This window comes from Dasypus novemcinctus, chromosome 3 (assembly GCF_030445035.2).
Source record: "Dasypus novemcinctus isolate mDasNov1 chromosome 3, mDasNov1.1.hap2, whole genome shotgun sequence".
NCBI lineage: Eukaryota > Metazoa > Chordata > Mammalia > Cingulata > Dasypodidae > Dasypus > Dasypus novemcinctus.
In genome coordinates, this window is record NC_080675.1 from 129,807,087 (window position 1) to 129,826,746 (window position 19,660).

The 19,660-nt window shown below is 38.4% G+C and overlaps 1 protein-coding gene across 1 annotated transcript in view; it reads left to right on the plus strand.

The window, feature by feature from the left end:
• Positions 1-19,660, plus strand: part of TEX9 (testis expressed 9) — a 113,817-nt gene that overhangs the window by 62,491 nt on the left and 31,666 nt on the right. Inside the window, exons 8-10 of the mRNA XM_004468330.5 lie at positions 2,471-2,553; positions 2,987-3,160; positions 17,739-17,873. Coding sequence (XP_004468387.2) covers positions 2,471-2,553; positions 2,987-3,160; positions 17,739-17,873 — 392 coding nt within the window. The remainder of the gene's footprint in view (positions 1-2,470; positions 2,554-2,986; positions 3,161-17,738; positions 17,874-19,660) is intronic.

The window sequence follows — 19,660 nt, forward strand, 5'->3', positions numbered from 1 at the left end:
TTATGTGGGAAGCCAGTGCTCAACCACTGAGCCACATCATGTCCCATGAGTTGGCTTTTTGTTTGCTTGGTTTTTTGTTTTTTTTTTTAGAGATATATTTTTATTTATTTCTCTCCCCCCCACCCTTTGTTTGCTCTCTTTTGTCCATTTGCTGTGTGTCTTCTGTGTCTGCTTGTATTCTCAGTGGCACTGGGAATCTGTGTCTTTCTTTTTTGTTGTTGTTGTTGCATCATCTTGCTGCGTCAACTCTCTGTGTGTGCAGCGCCACTCCCAGGCAGGCTACACTTTTTGCGTGGGGTAGCTCTCCTTGAGAGGCGCACTCCTTGTGCATGGGGCTCCCCAACATGGGGGACACCCCTGCATGGCATGACACTCCTTGTACGCAACAGTACTGCGTGTGGGTCAGCTCACCACACAGGCCAGGGGGTCCTGGGTTTGAACTCTGTACCTCCAATATGGTGGTGGATGCTGTCAGTTGAGCCACATCTGCTTCCTGGTTTGCTTGTTTTTTGTTTTTGTTTTTTTATGGAGGCACCAGGACTGAACCTGGGACCTCCCATATGGGAAGCAGGAGCCCAACTACTCAAGCCACATCCCCTCCCCATATGTGGCCCTGTTAAAAATGTTACTGCTCCCAGATACAAGGAATCAGGACAAAGAGACTCTTCCTTAATATGCTAAAGTTTTCTTATTGCTAAATCACTTCTCTGCCACTTTGCCCCTCTATCTTCCCTCTCTGTGTCTTTGGCCTAGGTGTCTCCCCAAAACTCTTACTTTAGATGATTGGATAGATTCATGTGGAAGGAAAAGATCACAGTAGTTGGGAGCACAAACTGCTTTGTTAGATTAAACCTGGGTGGGTGGGCAGGCTTTTGCTGCCAGCCTCCAGAGACTAGAGCACTTAGCCCCTAAAGCGTGTTCTGAGGTTAGAGCTGGGAGGTAAAAAGAGGTGGGAAAGGGACAAAGTCATCTTCTCCATTCTTTTTCTCCTATCCTCCTAGAGGCCAACTACTGTAATCTTTACACTTTTGAATATATCATTTCCCTTCTATCCTTTGCTCACTTGGAGTTACAAGGAAGGCTGAAAGAAGAGTAGAGGCCAGAGAAATCTAGGTGGGGTTAGAACCAACCATCTTAATCACTTCCATAGTAACACTGGGGGTACTTCATAAGAAAATATTTGGAACAGAAAGTATGTGTGGAGATGTTTTGTGCTTTCTACATTGTATGTGTATGAATTAGTTGGCTATTTCCTAAAGACTTATCAAGGGCAATTTGGAGTGTTTCCTCAAGGTAAATTCCATGAGGGCAAGGTTTGTCTTATAATAGCCCTTCCATGTCCTGAACAGAGTAGGAACTCAATGCATATCTTTTGAATGAAAGAATGAATGAATGATGAGTGAGTTCTAACTTCAATTTTCACTTTTACTTTTAAGGGCTATATGTTATAAACCTCAAAGTTTTACTGCTGATTTTAGCAAATAAAGAGGCTTTACTGGCAATGAAATATCAAAGGTAGATCTTAATGATGGTATTCGGGAGAAAGCTTCAGTAGTAAGGTATTAGTGTCTTTAGTGTAGTTCTCTGATTCTAAGAGACTTACATTGTTGTTGTTTTTTTAAGATTTATTTTATTTCTCTCCCCTTCCCCCCTGTTGTCTGTTCTCTCTGTCCTTTTGCTGTGTTCTTCTGTGTCTGCTTGCATTATCAGGAGACACTGGGAAACTATCTCCCTTTTTTGTTGCGTCATCTTGCTGTGTCAGCTCTCCGTGTGTGTGTGGCACCACTCCTGGGTGGGCTACACTTTTTTCACGTGGGGCGGCTCTCCTTGCAGGGGTGCACTCCTTGCACGTGGCATGGCACTCCTTGCGCGCAGCAATACTGCGCATGGGCCAGCTCACCACATGGATCAAGAGGCCCTAGGTATCGAACCTTGGACCTCCTATATCCGCTTCCTGATACAGTGCATTTTAACTCCTGAAACTGGGATGCATGTTACAATTAATGGCATTTTATACTCTTATTGGCTGGGTTGAAGTTGAGTTTTGCCAGAGAGGATTTGTGTTTGTTTCTGCCAAACTTGGGGACTTTCCCAACCTGAGACTACTTCACATTCTCCATTTGAGGAATTTGGGCCACCCTGGTAAGTATAAATTCAGTCTTCAAACTTAAGTGAGTACTGGCTTGTGGTTCAATTCTCAGGAGAGATCACTCCCCACCTTACCCCCCATCTTTATTCAGTTCCAATGTTTTGATGTGAACATTTCTTTGTTCTTCCATTCTGTTGTGTGGATTTCTCATTTATCCTTACATTAGAGGTATTGATTTTTTGTGTCCCATCTTTATGCAGGATCTTCTGTTAGATTCCCCATCTTAAGCACTTTTTCCCTCATAAAATAATGGTTTGTCTTCCTTTTGAAGCTGTCTTAGATTCAGTGAAAGACAGTAAATATAATTATTTAAATCCACAGAAGCTCAGATCAGATTTCTAAAGGCCAAACTCCATGTTATGCAGGAGGAATTGGATAGTGTTGTGTGTGAATGCAATAAAAAGGTAAGCTTTTTAAAATCTTTTAAAAGAATGCTCTGATATTCAAACATTTTTGGAGCAATTTCATTTACACCAATTCTAAAAAGCTTTATTGAGATATAATTCCTGCTTAAATTAAGTTTTGAATTCAAAACTTGTTTATAAATACTGAAATTCTATTCTGAGGTGTTGAATTTTCAGAGCTAAAGAATTTTAAATACTTGTTAACAATTAGAATATTTGTTAGACTTACAAATATAAGCTATTAAAGTCAAATAAAACTTACGACTTCAAATCTAAAAATGAAAATGAAATGTAGTTTTTCTTCATACAACAGTATAAATTCCTCAAAGCTCATATGAATCTACTTTTAGTTTTTTTTTTCTTTATGTTTTTATACAAAAACATTTATGTATGTATTTTTCATGTAAACTAATCTATACTTTTATAATTGTAGGAGGATGAAATTCAGGATTTAAAGCTCCAGGTGAAAAATTTTGAAGAAGATTGTGTGAGACAGCAGCGAACAATTAATATGCAACAGTCTCAAATAGAAAAATATAAAACTCTTTCTGAAGAAGCAAACAAAAAATGTGATGGGTTACAGCAACAGTTGTCTTCAGTAGAAAGGGTAATAATTTTGCTCTTTTTCTTAACTAAATGCCAAAGCTACACTAAAACTATTAAAATCAAACATTTGTACAGCACTACTTTTGGTTGTTCCTTACTTTTGTTATTATTTACTGAACTCTTTCCCCTTAGAGTATTATAGCAGCTTTAATGAGATATAAATTCATGTATCATACCACCGTTTTATTTTTTTTTATTTTTAAAGATTTATTTATTTTTCTCCCCTTACCACCCACCACCCCTCATTGTCTGCTCTCTTGTGTCCATTCGCTGTGTATTCTTCTGTGTCCTAATTCTTGGCGGCACTGGGAATCTGTGTCTCTTTTTGATGTGTCACCTTGCTGCATCAGGTCTCCATGTGTGTGTTGCCACTCCTGGGCAGGCTGTACTTTTTTTTGCGCAGGGCAGCTCAATGCGGGGCACACTCCTTGCGTGTGGTGCTCCCCTACGCGGTGTACACCACTGCATGGCACAGCATTCCTTGTGCATGGCAGTACTGCGCATGGGCCAGCTTGCCACATGGGCCAGAAGGCCCTGGGTTCAAACTCTGCACCTCCCATGTGGTAGGAAAACACTATCAGTTGAGCCACATCCACTTCCCTAGTTCACTGTTTTGAAGTGTACAATTAATTAGCTTTTAGTATGTTCAGAGTTGTGAAACCAGTACCACAATCCATTTTAGAACATTTCATCACCCCCAAAAGACACTCCTACCCTTTAGCTTTTACCTCCCCACACCTTCTAGTCTAACCTTCAACCATTAATCTAACTTTCTGTCTCATTATATTTGCCTATTCTGGAAATTTCATAAAAATGGAATCATGCAATGTGATATTTTGTGACTTCTTTCACTTAGTATAATTTTGTAGCATGTATTAGTACTTCATTCCTTCTTATGGCTGAATAATAGTAATACTCCATTGTATGGATATATCATATTTTATTTATCCCTTTATCAGTCAGTGGGCATTTGGGATTTTGAGAATTTTGTATGAGCAGAAGCACTAGTACCTTGGGCCAAAAGGGACAGGGACAAGACAAAATGAAGGAAACATGACTTAAGGGCAGAGCCATGGAAGTCGAGGTCTGGACTAAAGCAGTCTCCTTGGGCTAAGAGGGAGGGGCCTCTGCATGTGCTATTTAGATAGGGTAGGGTTTCTGCCCCAGACTTGATGGGGCTGCGTATTCTACCTTGTTGGAGAGTGTTCAGCCATCACCCTAATGCTTGGGGCCTACACGCTGGTATTTGAAGAAAGCCTAGCTATCCCTCCAGTGTTTAAAGAGTGAGGTGTAGGCCCTGGTGTTTGGGGAGAGTCTAGCTGTTGTCCAAGTGCTTGGAAAGGGTAGTACTGCTGTTTCAGCAGGCCCAGAGGACATAGCATCAATCCACGGATGACTTTCAGACCTTGAAACCTAATGCAGTATTCCCTGCTGGATTTCACATTTGCTTGACCCCTGTTTTCCTTCCAATTTCTCCCTTCTAGAATGGGAATTCTGTCCTATGCCTGTTCTACCATTGTATTTTGGAAGTAGATAACTTGTTTTCTGGGTTTCACAGATTCACAGATGGAGAGAAATATTGCCCTAGATGGACTACACCCACAACTGATTTTAATGAGACCTTGTACTTGGAGTTGTTACTACTGAAATGGCTTAAGGTTTTTGGGATGTTGGGGTGGGGTGAATGTATTTTGCACGTTGGAAGAACGTGTCTTTTTGGGGTCCAGATGGCAGACTGCCATAGCAGCCTTGGAAAACTAAGACAACACCCATCAAGGTGGAGAACATTTCTCTTACCCTCCATAATTTCCTTTGTGTCCTTTCCTAATAAATTCTCAACCCCTAACTGTGGTCTCAGGCAACCACTGATTTGCATTCATTACAGACTAATTTTCTCTGTTCTCAAATTTCATGTAGATGGAATCATACAGTATACCCCTTTTTGTTTTGGGCTTCTTTTAGTAAGTATAGTGGTTTTGAGATTCATCAATGTTGTTGCATGTTTTGTGGTTCATTCTGTTGTGTTTCTGAGTAGTACTGTATTTATGGGTATACTACATTTTGTTTACCTGCTCACCAGTTGATACAACGTTTGAGTTGTTCCTAGTTTATTAGAAATAAGGCCAGTGTGAATTTTCATGAATGTCTTTGTGTAGAAATATGTTTTCATTTCTTGTAGATAAATATCTAGAAGGGGAATTTATGAATCTTATGGAAAACATATGTTTAACTTTTAAAGAAACTTCCAAAATGTTTTCCAAAGTGATTATACTGTTTTATATTACCACTGGCAATGTATGAAAATTCCAGTTACTCTATACCCTCAACAACACTTGGATTGTCAGGTGTTTTAATTTTAGCTATTCTAAATTGGGAGAGAGGTAATAGAATCTAATTGTTTTAATTTTTATTTCCTTTTTTATAACTATTAATGTTGAGTATCTTTTCATGTGTTTTTCATTGGCATTATTTTGTGATTCTCTCTTCATTCCTTTTGCCCATTTTTACTTTTTTTAATATCTTATTTTATAAAAGATACTTAGATTACATAAATGTTAAACTAAAAATATAGGGATTCCGGGAAGTGGTTGTGGCTCAATCAGTTGGGCTCCTGTCTACCATATGGGAGGCCCTGGGTTCGCGTCCCGGGGCCTCCTTGTGAAGGCAGGCTCACCCGCATGCCACGGAGAGCTGCCGGCCCGCAAGCGCCGCGGAGTGCTGCCCATCCTGCAAGCACCACGGAATGCCGCTGGCCTGTAAGTGTTGCAGAGAGCCGACTCAGCAAGGTGATGGAACAGCAACAAAAAATGGGAGACAAGGAAAAACAGAGGAGTGCACAGGGAATGGACACAGAGAGCAAAACAACAAGCAAGCCGCAAGGGAATGGACACAGAGAGCAAAACAACAAGCAAGCCGCAAGGGGGGTGAATAAATAAAAATAAAATACACACAGAAGAACGCACAGCGAATGGACACAGAGAGCAGACAACAAGGAAGCCCCAAGTTGGGGGGAATAAAAATATATATACAGGAATTCCCATATGCCCCACTCCCCGCATGTCCCACATACTCCCACATAAACAACATCCTTCATTAGTGTGGCACATGCATTGCAATTGATAAACGCATCCTGAGCAGGGACCATAGTTCACATTGTAGTTTACACTCTCTCCCACACAATTTTGCATGTTATGGGAGGATATAAAATGGCCTATATCTGTCATTGCAGTGCCATTCAGGACAATTTCTAAGTCCTGAAAAAGCTCCCATATTATATATGTTTTTCCCTCTCCCTGTCCCAGAGACTCCAGTGGCCACTGCCTCCACATCAATGTTGTAATTTCATCCATTGCTAGAATCACAATAAGTCTATAGTAGAATACCAGTAAGTCCACTCTAGTCCACAGTTCATTCCCAGTCCTGAGGATTCTGGGGATGGTGATGTCCACTCCACCTCTAATTGATAGGGGTTTTGCCCGTTTTTAAAACATTGGGTTGTTGTCTTCTTAATTTATAAGTGTTCTTTATGTTTTCTTTATATAATTTCTTTGTTAGACTGTGTATTGTAAATATTTTCTCCCAATCTTACTTGCCTTTTTAATTTTGTTAACATAGTCTTTCAAAATACAAGTCTTAAGTTTTGATGAATTCCAGTGTAATTTTTGTGTGTGGTCTGTGTTTTTATTATTCTATCCAAGAAATCTTTGTTCACCCCAAGATCATGAGGATTTTCTCCTGTTTTCTTCTAGAAGTTTTTTATTCTTCATGAGGGTATGTATCCTATATAGATAGCTCTATGTTCTATTTCAAGTTAATTTTGCATATGGCATGAGGTGAGGGTCAAGGTTCTTTTTATTTCATTTTTCATAAAGATATCCAGCACCATTTGTTGAAAATACTATTCTTTTCCCATTTATTATGGCACTTTTGTAGAAAATCAAGTGACTGTATATCTGGGTCTTTTTCTGGACTGTGTATTCTGTTACTCCCCCTCACCCCCCGCCAAGTTGTCTGCTCTGTGTCCATTTGCTGTGTGTTCTTCTGTGATTGCTCTGTCCTTACAAAGGGCACCGAGAATCTGTGTTTCTTTTTGTTGCATCATCTTGCTGTGTCAGCTTTCTGTGTGTGCAGCGCCATTCTCGGGCAGGCTACACTTTCTTTCACGCTGGGCGGCTCTCCTTACAGGGCGCGGGGGACACCCCTGCCTGGCACGGCACTCCTTGAGTGCATCAGCACTGCGCATCGGCCAGCTCCACATGGGTTAAGGAGGCCCGGGGTTTGAACCGCGGACCTCCCATGTGGTAGGCAGATGCCCTATCCATTGAGCCAAGTCCGCTTCCCTATAGCAGGGGTTCTTAACAAGCAGTCTGAGAGCTTGAATTGAAATTTTTTAAAAAAAATCATTATTCTTGTAGGGAAGTGTTGGTATGGGTGTGATATGTTTATTAAATAATACAACAGTATAGTGTGGACTTAGTAAGGGGTCTGTGGTTTTCACCTAATTGGCAAAGGGGTCCATGGAACAAACAAGGTTAAGAATCCCTGATCTAAGTTTTGAAAAATTTGTAGGTGACATTTTCTGGATCTGGAGTTTTCTGGATTTTAATTACAAATTCAGTTTAATAGATATACAAGTCTATTCCAATTCTCTATTATTTTTTTCTGTTTTGTTTTTTTAATTTTTTTCAATTTTATATTTTTTTAAATTAAGATTTATTTGTTTATTCTCCCTTCCCGTCCCCCCTCCTCCTACCCTGCTGTTTTTGCTCTCTGTGTCCATTCACTGTGTGATCATCTGTATCTACTCATCTTCTTGTCTTTCTACTCTAGGATTCACCGGGATTCGATCCTGGGGACCTCTGATGTGGAGGGAGGTTCCCTGTCAATTGCTGTACCTCAGTTCCTGATCTCTACTGCACTTCACCATGACTCTACCCTTCATCTGTCTTTAGTTGCATCATCATTTTGCTGCATGACTCACTTGTGCAGGCAATGGCTTACCGCGTGGGCCCTCGGCTCACCACATGGGCACTAGCTCACCATGTGGGTACTCAGGCAGGCACTAGGCTTACCACATGGGCACTCAGCTTGCTGTGCAGGCACTTGGCTCACCACGTGGGCACTTGGCTCACTGCACAGGCACTCGGCTCACCATGCGGGCACTGGCTCACTGTGCAGGCACACTTTCTTTTCTTTTTCACCAGGAGGCCCCAGGGATTGAACCAGGGTCTTCTCATGTGGTAGGTGCAAGCCTTATCACTTGAGCCACATCGGCTTCCCTTATTTTACTTTTTAAATCAGTTTTGATAATTTGTGTTTTATGAAAATTTTGTCAATTTCATCTACACAGTCAAATTTTGGGAGTAAATTTCTTCATAATATTCCTTTATTATTTTATAATGCCTATATGATCTTTAATGACCTCTCTTATATTTCTGATATTGATCATTTGTATCTTCTCTCTTTAATCACTCTAGCTAGAGACTTATCAATTTTATTAATCATTTCAATCAGTCGGCATTTGGTTTCATTGACTTTTCTCTATTGTTTGTCTGTTTTCTACTTCATTGATTTCTGCCCTTTATCATTTCTTTCATTCTTATTTAGGTTTAATTTGCTTTTACTTTTCAGGATTCTTAAAGAAGCTTAGATAAATGATATTCTACTTTTCTTTGTTTCTAATATAAATATTTAAAGCTATACATTTTCTTCAAAGCACTATTTTATCTGCATCCCACAATTTTTTTTTGTTTTTTTTCCCTCCACAAATTTTAATGTTGCTCAAAATTTTTTCTAATTTCCCTCCTGATTTCTTTCAGACCAGTGGGATATTTAGAAGTATATTGTTGAATTTCTAAATCATTAAGCTTATATCTGCCTGTTATTTATTTCTATTTTATCCTGCTTTTTTAATACCTTATTACGAAATATTTTTATATTCCCAATAATACACCTTGTTCCAAAGTCTACTTTGTCTGTTATTACTGTAGTCATTCTAGCTTTATTATGCTTACTGTTTGCATGGTATAGCTTTTTCCATCTTTTTACTTTTGTGTCCTTATGTTAAAAAATGGATTTGTTGGAGACAAAAATCCACTCTGACAGTCTTTTTTATTGGAGTTTTAGTCCAATTTACATGTAATGTAGTATTTTATTTTTGGATCTAAATCTACCATCTCACTATTTTTCTGTTTGTTCCAACTGTTCCTTGTTACCTTTTTCCATCTCAGAATTATTTTCAGTATTCCATTTTTCTCCCACTATTGAAATTTTATCTATACTTAGTTTTATATTTTGTCAGATTTAAAGTTTACAATATGCCTCTTTAACTCATCACAGTCCACTTTCAAATAATGTTTTAATCCCCCCCCCCCCCCCGATGGCTCCCTCATCTGTTTGCTTGCTGGGTTTTTTGCTCATTATTTTGCTCACTGTGCTTGTTGTCTGCTTGGCTCTTTTTTCTTTAGGAGACATTGGGAACCAAACCTGGGACTTCCCATGTGGAAGGCGGGCACACAACTGCTTGAGCCACACCCACTCCTTGTTGTGCTTGTTTTTGCTCAATAATCTGCTGGTTGTCTGTACCTTGTTTGCTTGTCTTCTTTATGAGGTACTGGGAAACAAACCCAGGACCTCCCATGAGGGAGATGGGTGCCTAACTGCTTGAGCCAGAACTGCTCCCTGTTTCCTATACAATTTGAGATACAGCAATATACTCCATTTTCCTCCTTTCCTTTATGCTTTTGTCATACATTTACTTTTACATGTTATATATGCCACAATATTTATTCTTTAAATATCTACATATTTTAAAGAGGTTAAGCTATGAAGAATGTCTTTTATATTTACCATTTCTGGTGTTCTTCATTCCTTAGAGGTCTTTTTTTCCATACTTCTGCTTGAATAACTACCCTTAAAATTTTATTTTCCCTTAGTTTTAAAAATACTTTTTATTTTGAAATGATTATAGATTCATAGGGAGTTGCAAAACTAGCTCAGAGGTCCTGTGTACCCTTCACTCAGTTTCCCTCAATAGTAACTTCTTATATTATATAACTTTAGTATGCTATCAAAACAAGGAAATTGATATTGGTACAGTCCACAGATCACATTCAGATTTAATCAGTTTTGCATGCACTCACTTGTCTGTATGTGTGTGTGTTTCCTTTAATCTTTGAAAGGTGTTTTACTTTTCTTTTTTGGAACTTTAAAGATGTCCCAGATATTCTGGCTTCTATAGTTTCTTACAAAAAATCCATGATAATTCTTTTTACTCTAATTTGTATGTAATTTTTAAAAAAATTTCTGCCTTTAAGGCATTCTCTTTATCACTGATTTCCAGCAATTATCTTGATAATATGCCTACTCAATTTTGTGTGTGTGTGTGGGGGGGTATTTATTGTGCTTGAGGTTTGTTGAGTCTGTAGTTTTCATTAAATTTGGGGGAAAATGACTATAATTTCTTTAAAATTTTCTGCACTTCCTTCCTTGTCACTCCCACCCCCCCAACCAAGCTTTTCTTGGGACTCTAATTATACTCTTTAGACTATTTGATATTATCCCACAAGTCACCAATGAGTTTTTTATGTTAGACATTTTTCCTCTACTTTTTAATTTGGATAAATTGTTATGCCTTCGAATTCACTGATATTTCCTTCAGCATTGTCTAATATTCTTATTCCTATTTGGGGAAATGTTTGTTTTAAATATGTTTTTCATATATGTGTTCTATTTGATTGTTTCTTTAAAAAATAATCCTCAATTTGTCTTCTCATTGTATTCATGTTTTGATTTTTAAAAAATTTCTCTCCCCTCTCCCCGCCCCCCCCCAATTGTCTGTTCTCTGTGTCCATTTGCTGCGTGTTCTTGTTTTTTTTTTGGTCCGCTTCTGTTGTTATCAGTGGCACAGGAATCTGTGTCTCTTTTTTTTGTTGTTGTGTCATCTTGCTGTGTCAGCTCTCCCTGTGTGCGGTGCCATTCCTGGGCAGGCTGAACTTCCTTTGCGCTGGGCGGCTCTCCTTACGGGACTCACTCCTTGCACGTGGGGCTCCCCTATGCGGGGGACACCCTGATGTTTTGCTTTAGATACTTACACCTAGTAATAGCTGTTTTATTTCTGGGTTTATTTCTAATTCCTCTCTCATATCTCTCATTTTGGGGTTTGTTTCTACTGACAGATTTTTCTCCTGGTTATTAGTCACATTTTCCTGCTGCTTAGCGTGGTTAGTGATTTTATATTGGATGCTAGATATTGGAGTATTACACTATTGAGGGTCTGTGTTTAGTGTGCTTTTTGAAGAAATTGTTGGCTCTTGTTTTGACAGGCAGTTATTTACCAATTAGTTTAATCCCATTTAGTCCTGGGTGGGTCTGGAAGAGTCTTCATTCCAGGAATAGTTCAGCCTTACTACTAAGGCTTTCTCTAAAAAGTCCTTCCAGGGTCCCCAATGAATATCCAAGGTGAATACAGACTCTCAATTCTGGCTGATAAGAACTGAAATATCTTCTGACCCTGTGTGAGCTCTGGAAGCTGTTCTGCTTGAAACGTCTGCTGTTTCTTTGCCTGTTTTTTGTTAAGTTTCCCTATATGCATGTATGTATTATTCCTCAGTAGAGATTCAAGGGATCTTCGACTACATTCCTGAAGCTTTCTTGTCATGCAGTCTCTTCTTAATCGAACACTGCCACACAGATTCCAGCTGCCTCATTTTCCTCCAACTCTGATATACATTTCCTCAACTCACCTGACCTCCAGGCTCTCTATATCGCCTCCCTACACCCATAGTTTGAATATTGCCTCCAGGCAGAATGCTGGGATTATCTGTTTTCTGCTTTCAAGTATCCTACTCTGTCTGTTGTCCCAGCTCTCAAAACAGTTATTTAACAATTTTGACTACTTTTCTAGTTTATAAATGAGTGGTTATGTCAAATCCTTATTACGCTGTCACGGCAGGAAGCCTAGATCTTTTTTTTTTTTTTTAAACAAATTAAAGTTTAAGTACCCTGAGCAAGTTTCTCTGGCTATAGATCATGTAACATGAACACTTTGAATCACCAGTAACTCACCTCTCCCTTTTTAAAAAGTCTGCTCTTTTGGGAAGCAGACCTGGCTCAACTGATAGAGCATCCTCCTACCCTATGGATGGTCTGACCCGTGTGGTAAGCTGGCCCATGCGCAGTACTGCCGCCCGCAAGGAGTGCTGTGCCATGCAGGGGCGACCCTGTGTAGAGGAGCCTCACACACAAGGTGTGTGCCCTGCAAGGAGAGCCGCCCAGCATGAAAAACATGCAGCCCACACAGGAGTGGCGCTGCACACATGGAGAGATGATGCAGCAAGATGACGCTACAAAAAGAGACGCGGTTTCCCAGTGCTGCCTGACAATGCAAGCGGATGCAGAAGAACACACAGTGAATGGACCCAGGAAGCAGAAAACTGGGGGGGGAGGGGAATTTTTTTTTAAATCTTAAAAAAAAAGTCTGCTCTCTTGTTTTCTTTTGATCTAGCTAAAATTGGATGGACCCTGCTTCATTTCCTAAAAATGCTTTGTTCTTTTCTGCCTTTACAGCAAAATTCAAAAGCATTTTCTCAATTTCTTCAAATCATTTCTATATCTTGCAAATCATTTCTATATCTTTTGTTGCCTGTATGTATCCTACCATAATATATTTTACCTTTAACATTGTACAGTATACAAATTGCTATCATATGCATGATTGCTGTGTGCTGTCACATATTTTATTATATAGATCCACTATCCACTCATTTCCTTTATTCTACCTTTCCCAGCTTAGATTCCATGGTATATCATTTAATTATTCATTGCATATGCCCTCTATTTCACTTCCAATATAGTCATCTGGCAAAGCCCAACCCTAGTTAAATCTAATTTTCTCCCTGCTCCATGACTACTTGTGAGCAGTGGGTTGTGGCTGGACGAAAATACACAGCCAAGCTGACTGGCCTTTAAATGTATGTGTGCAAATCTCAAGCATAATGCGTTTTCTTCTCTGAAAAACCAAGTCCCTCTCTCATTTTCAGAAATGATTATTAACCAGCTTATCTTTTCCCCTCAACTTCTCAATACCCTTTCCAAACTACTCCTTCTCAGTACTTTGCCCTCTTATTTCATTAAGAAAACAGAAGCAATCAAAAGACAATTTTTATGTAATCTAAGAATCTTTTTAAAAATTTTTATTTTTTTCAAAAGACAATTCTTCATCATCCTATTAATGAATCTACCAGCCTCCCTGCCTCTATACCACATACTCTGCCTTCCATCTCATTATGATGGATTACTATCTTTTCTAGCTAAATCAGATCCCTTCACTTGTATACTGCATCCATCCTCTCTCTCCTACTCAAGGACTTTGCTCCTGCAATTGTCCTATTTTTCTCCCTCTTGCAACATCACATTTACTGTTTATTAGATTATTCTTATTAGTAAACAAACATGCCATAGAATCACCAATAAGTATTTTTTAAAACCTCCTTAGACTTCACATCCACCTCCAATCCTGTATCATTGCTCCCTTTTATAGCAAAGCTTCTCAAAATAGATTTCTATACTGTTACTCATTTGACCTTCTTTCCTGAAACCACTTCAGTTGGGCTTCTTTCTCCACTTTGCCATTGAAACCATTCCTAACACAGCCACTATAATCCACATTACTAGTTCTAATGGTCAGTTATCATTCCTCATATTAATTTATATCTCAGCTATATTATACATAGTTGATTACGCCCTCCCTGAAACACATTTGATTTCTGGAAAATGGAAAATCATTTTCTTCCTCATTTTGTGGACCTTTCCATGTTGGAGTGCCTAGGGTTTAGTCTTTAGTTCTCTTCTTGGTTTATAGCCATTCCTTTAATAGTCTCATTTTTGTGGCTTTTTATACCATTTATATGTTGATCACCAGAAATTTTTATTTCTTGCTCTGACTTCTCCTTTGAGCTCCATACTCTTACATCCAGTTGCCCACTTGATACCTATGCTTGGTATATTAAACTTAACATGTCCTAAGGAGACCTCTTGATTTCCTGCCTTCTCCAAACCTGATTTTCCTTTCCTGCCTCTCAGTAAAAGGCACCGTTCAGTTATGTAGGTCAAATCTAAGAGTCATCTTGTGCCTTTTCTTTCCCACACCTACATCCAACCCATCAACGTGTAATGTCAATTCTGTGTTCAAAATACATTGAATTAATTACTTTTCAAATCATTCCTCACTTCCACCCAATTACAAGCTGCTTTCACTTATACTGTTACAACAACTTCCCAGGCCGGTATTTCTACAACCCAATAGGAATAACTACAGTTGCCAGAGTGATCCTTATAAAAGTTAAATGAGATCATGTTACTTTCCTGCGTAAAATTCCAAAGGCTTCCCATGTCATTTAGAAGCAAACCCAAACTCCTTGCCAAGGCTTACAAGGTCCACCTAAGCTTGCCCTGCCTCCTATCTCAAGACCTGCCATTGTGCCTCAGTTACTCACCTGAAGCCATCTCCTTGATGATTTCTGTGTGTGTTGAGTAGATTTCTGCCTCAGGGTCTTTGTCTTCTTTGTCTTCATTGTTCCCCCTGCCTGCAATCCTTTCCCCCAGATTTTCACGAAAATTGTTCCCTCACTTCATTTAGAAGCTTTCTCCTAACCAATTTATCTTAAATCCCTTACCCTTATTTGTCTTCATAGCCCATACCACTGCCAGATATTACATATGAATGTATAAATATATGTATTTTTTTATCATGCCCCTCCTTAAATAAGCTTCATGAGAGGAACTTTAATTTCCGTGCCCCCATCATATTGAATCATTCATGGTACATAGTAAGTGCTCTATAAATGAGTTAAATAAATGAGTGAGTGAAGTCTATTTGGTATGAATTATTATTCCAAGTTTCAGATGTGGAAATTGATTCTACTACAGTTGGCATGTTTTCTGACCACATCTACTGCTTTTTCTGCCTTAGCTACTTGTTTCTGGAAACTTATCTGATCATTTATTTATCCTCGTTTGATTAATTGCCTATTTGAATTACTATGGCACTTTGTGTTACACTTTTGGCATTTCCTACATTTTTGTCTTGTGCTGCAGCTACAGATACCTGCGCCTTTTTTGTTTTGCCAGAGTGCAGACACCTTGAAGTCAGGGACCATACCTTGTTCATCTTCATATTCTCTCCTTTCTTGCACATCCCCCAAATCAGTGTCTTTTATGAATAACTTTAATTATGAGTGGCAAATTACTTCCTCTTGAATCTCACAGTATTGAATTTTTAAAATTATATTTTCTTGGGAAATGGACTTTGGCCCAGTGGTTAGGGCGTCCGTCTACCACATGGGAGGCCCGCGGTTCAAGCCCCGGGCCTCCTTGACCCGTGTGGAGCTGGCCCATGCGCAGTGCTGATGCGCGCAAGGAGTGCCGTGCCACACAGGGGTGTCCCCCGCGTAGGGGAGCCCCACGCGCAAGGAGTGCACCCATAAGGAGAGCCGCCCAGCGCGAAGGAGGGAGCAGCCTGCCGAGGAATGGCGCCACCCACACTTCCTGTGCCGCTGACGACAACAGAAGCGGACAAAGAAACAAGACGCAGCAAAAAGACACAGAAAACAGACAACCGGGGGAGGGGAGGGGAATTAAATAAATAAATAATAAATCTTTAAAAAAAAAAAAAAATTATATTTTCTTTAAGCTACCTAGCTCTATCTTTGAAAACTAATGTAATTCACAGCTTGAGATTTTTCACATTTGCCTAGCAACATGTAAACTGCCTCTTTTATTGACTTTATTTTTAGGATGCAAGCTCTTCTTTAGCACTACTGGTATTTTGTCTGCTGTTTTTAAAAGGTACTTAGGAGATACATTTGAAAACAAATATTTTCAAGTTTGCTGATAAGGTTTTCCCTTTCTTTATTGCATTTACTCATAGAGAAAAATTGTATTTCCTACTTTACTATTTTTCTGGCTTTCCTTTTTTCATTCCTCCCAAGAGGAGGAATATTGACTCAGGGGTCAGGGGACATCATGTGGTAAAGGATGGTTTTCTTTTTTCACTGAAGTAGGTTACAAAGTCACCAAGAAAAGAGAAGGGCAAAGAAAATTAATTTCCATATTCCTATGAGAGGAGGCTTGAAATGAGGCAGCACGAATTGTGGACTTTGTAGCTAATGAGAATTTTTGCCTTTTTGATGTGAGCAGTGAAATAAATCAGGCTTGCTCTTAGTGTAGCTACCACCTACAAAGCTGTGAAGAAGGCTGGTGATGGCAGATGGTATTCATACACACTTTAATTTGTTTAGAAACCTACATAAAGAGCAGCATGTGTTTTGTTTTGTTTTTCCCCTTAATTACTCCAAGCCAAGGAGATTAGTTTTCAAATAAAACAGTGATACAGCCAGGAGAAAAATTATAAAGGAAGAAAACAAACAACCATATTAACTGTATCATTTCGATTCCAAATATTTATTGAGTATCTGCTTTGTATAAAACCCTGTGCTAGACATTGTAGGTAATATAAAGAGTAGTTAAGTACTTCAGAATAACTTCAGTCCAATAAATATATCACTAATGTCCTTTAAATGCCACTAAGTGCTGAGATTAAGATAGTCTCTCTTCTTAAGGGGCTTACATTATAGTGGGGGAGTGATGTAAATAGATAGGTGCTATGAAAGTGTATTAAGGTGTAGAAGCTCTGAAGAAAGGGTACCTAATCCAGCCCGGGGGATGAGGATTAGATAAGGGAGGCTTCCTGAAGAAGGTAAAGCCCTAGGGTAAACCCTTAGCTGAGTCTTAGAAGATGAGTAGGTACTACCCAGGTGAAAATGAGGAGTGGAGAGGGAACAGCCCAGAAGGAAAAATATGAGCAAAGGTTCAGAGGTGAGAAACACTGTGGCTGATGTTGCTGAAGGGTTAACATCTGTGGCAAGAGCTGAGGCTGGCTAACAGGTGCTGACTGGTAGACTTGAAGTTTGTCCTAGAGGTCTATGTTCTTGAAAGCGTGGCCTGTAGACTCTGCAACAGAAACTCCTAGAATATTTGCAAATATATAAGTCTAAACCCATTACAAGACATGAAAATCATACATAAGATCTTTTGCTTCTGCTCAAAATTGTAATTTCCCTATAAAGCTAACATAGAATGCTCTGTAGTTAATATTTTCTTAAATAATATACTTCTTCAGGTTATTAAAAAACAGCATTCATGAAAGAGTTTGTTTCTTTCATTGGTGCTTTGAGAGGTTCCTAAAAGGAAGATCTATAATTATGAAAATTTTCTTACAAAATAAATATAGAAGACATGCATATTGCATCTTGGGTCAGTAAAATTCCAAACAAAAAATAATTTGAAAAAGTCTAGGTCATGAAAACATTTTTAGTATATATCTTATGAATACAAATTTGGATTAAGAACTACCTAAGACCTCTGTACTTAGTGCTGCCTCTGACCTTTATATATTGAGACTTTCTGCTTAGTTCGTAACATATGAGATTTAGGAGAAAGCATATGGACAGGGAAAATGTTGTGAAATAACATGATAACTTATGATATAAATGTCCTATACTTTTTTTTTTATACTTTAGGAATTGGAAAATAAAAGAAGACTACAAAAACAGGCTGCTACTAGTCAAAGTGCCATGGAAGTTCGCTTGAATAGAGCTCTTGAAGAAGCAGAAAAGTACAAATTGGAATTAAGTAAATTAAGGCAAAATAACAAGGTATGGAAAATTAATTTTTAAATTAATCACCAATACAGGTGACATAGAACCAAAAGCAACTAATAATTAGAGTGTACAACGGGCTATCATACACATTGATACTAGAGCCCTCACTTATTCAATAGCTATTTATAGAATTGAATGTTAATTCTATGAAAAGATTTGCTAGATGCTGGGGATACAATGGCGATCCTTATAACAACTCTGTAACAGTGGTTATCAAAGTGTGGTCTTAGACCCAGCAGCATCAGCATCACCTAGCAATTTGTTAAAATTCTGAATAATATATAGGTGTTAAATGCTAGGGGAGAAATTATGGGCAGAGAGAATCGTATGTAAAAATGGCACTGTGGTAGAAAAGACAGTAAAGTGAAGGTAGTGTGCAAAGTAAAGCTTCAAATATAGGTAGGGTTGAATCATCTAAGTCCTTTAGGCCATATTAGGATTTTGGATTTTATCCAAAGAACGATGAAAACCACTATAGGGTTATTTCGGGAAAGGCTGCAGGGGAGAGTATGTGATGATCAGACCCACATTTTTTGGAAATACATATTTCTGTTTATAATGTGAAGAATCAATCAGAAGGTGACGGGTCAGAATGTGTGCAGATAGACTAGTTAGGAGTAGCAGTGTAAGAAATAATGTAGCTTGGACTAAAGTAGTGGTGGTAGAAATGGAGAGAAACCAGGTATTAAAAAATACATTCAGGAGGTAAAAATCACTAAGACTTAGTGCTAGATTGATATGCAATTGTGGGAAAGAGCTTAAGGGAGAATTTGTTGATTTCTAGTTTTTAGAACTAGATGATAGTACTATTCACTGAAATAAAATATCACTGAAATAGGTTTAAGAAAGAAGATTATGAATTGTTCGAGAACATGTTAAGTTTGCTTAGAAGGAAGTCTTGGAAGAAGTCTACATTGGTGTTGGCTAGGAAGATAGAAGAGTGTGAAAGGAGGAGTGAAGCAACAACTTAAACTGAACCTTGAAGAATTCCAATATTTAAAAAGGAGCAGTTAAGTTCTATGAGAGTTGAAAAATATTTGCTGGATTTAATAACACAGAGGTGACCTTAATCAAAAATGCACTGGTACAGTGATAGGGAAAAACCAAGTATGAGGAGGATTTAAAATGAATGCAGGTGAGAAAATGGAGGCAGTAAATAAACCTTTCAAGAAACTTAGCTAAAGGGTAGAGCTAGAGAAACATTAAGAGTTAAGTGATTTTTTAAATTGAGTTAATTTACATACAGTAGGATGCAGATACTACATGTATATTTCAGTTAGTTTTGGCTCTTGTACATCCCTTTGTAACCACCACTTTAATCAATATATAAAAATTTTCATTACTACAGAAAGTTCCCTTGTATGCTTTTCCAGTCTCAGAAAAACCAGTTTTTCACTGTTCTTGAATTTCATATAAATGGAATTACAGAAGATTTATTCTTTTGTGGACTAGCTTTCTTTCACTTGATGTAATGTTAAGATTTGTCCATGTTTTGATAAGTTTTTTTTTTCTTCCTTCAGCAGTCTTGTAATGAGTTTATCAGTCTGTTCAAAGAAACAACTTTTGGAGTTTTTATCTTCTCTATTATCTGTTTCCTATTTCACTGAATTCTCATTTCCTTTTGTCTAATTCACTTTGAGTTTAATTTGCTCCTCTTTTTCTAGCCTCTTAAGGTGAAAGTTTAGACCACTGATTTTTAATACTACTTCTTTTCTAACAAGGATTTAAGATTAAAATTTCCCTCAAAGTGCTACTTTAGTTGCATCCACACTTACTTTCAT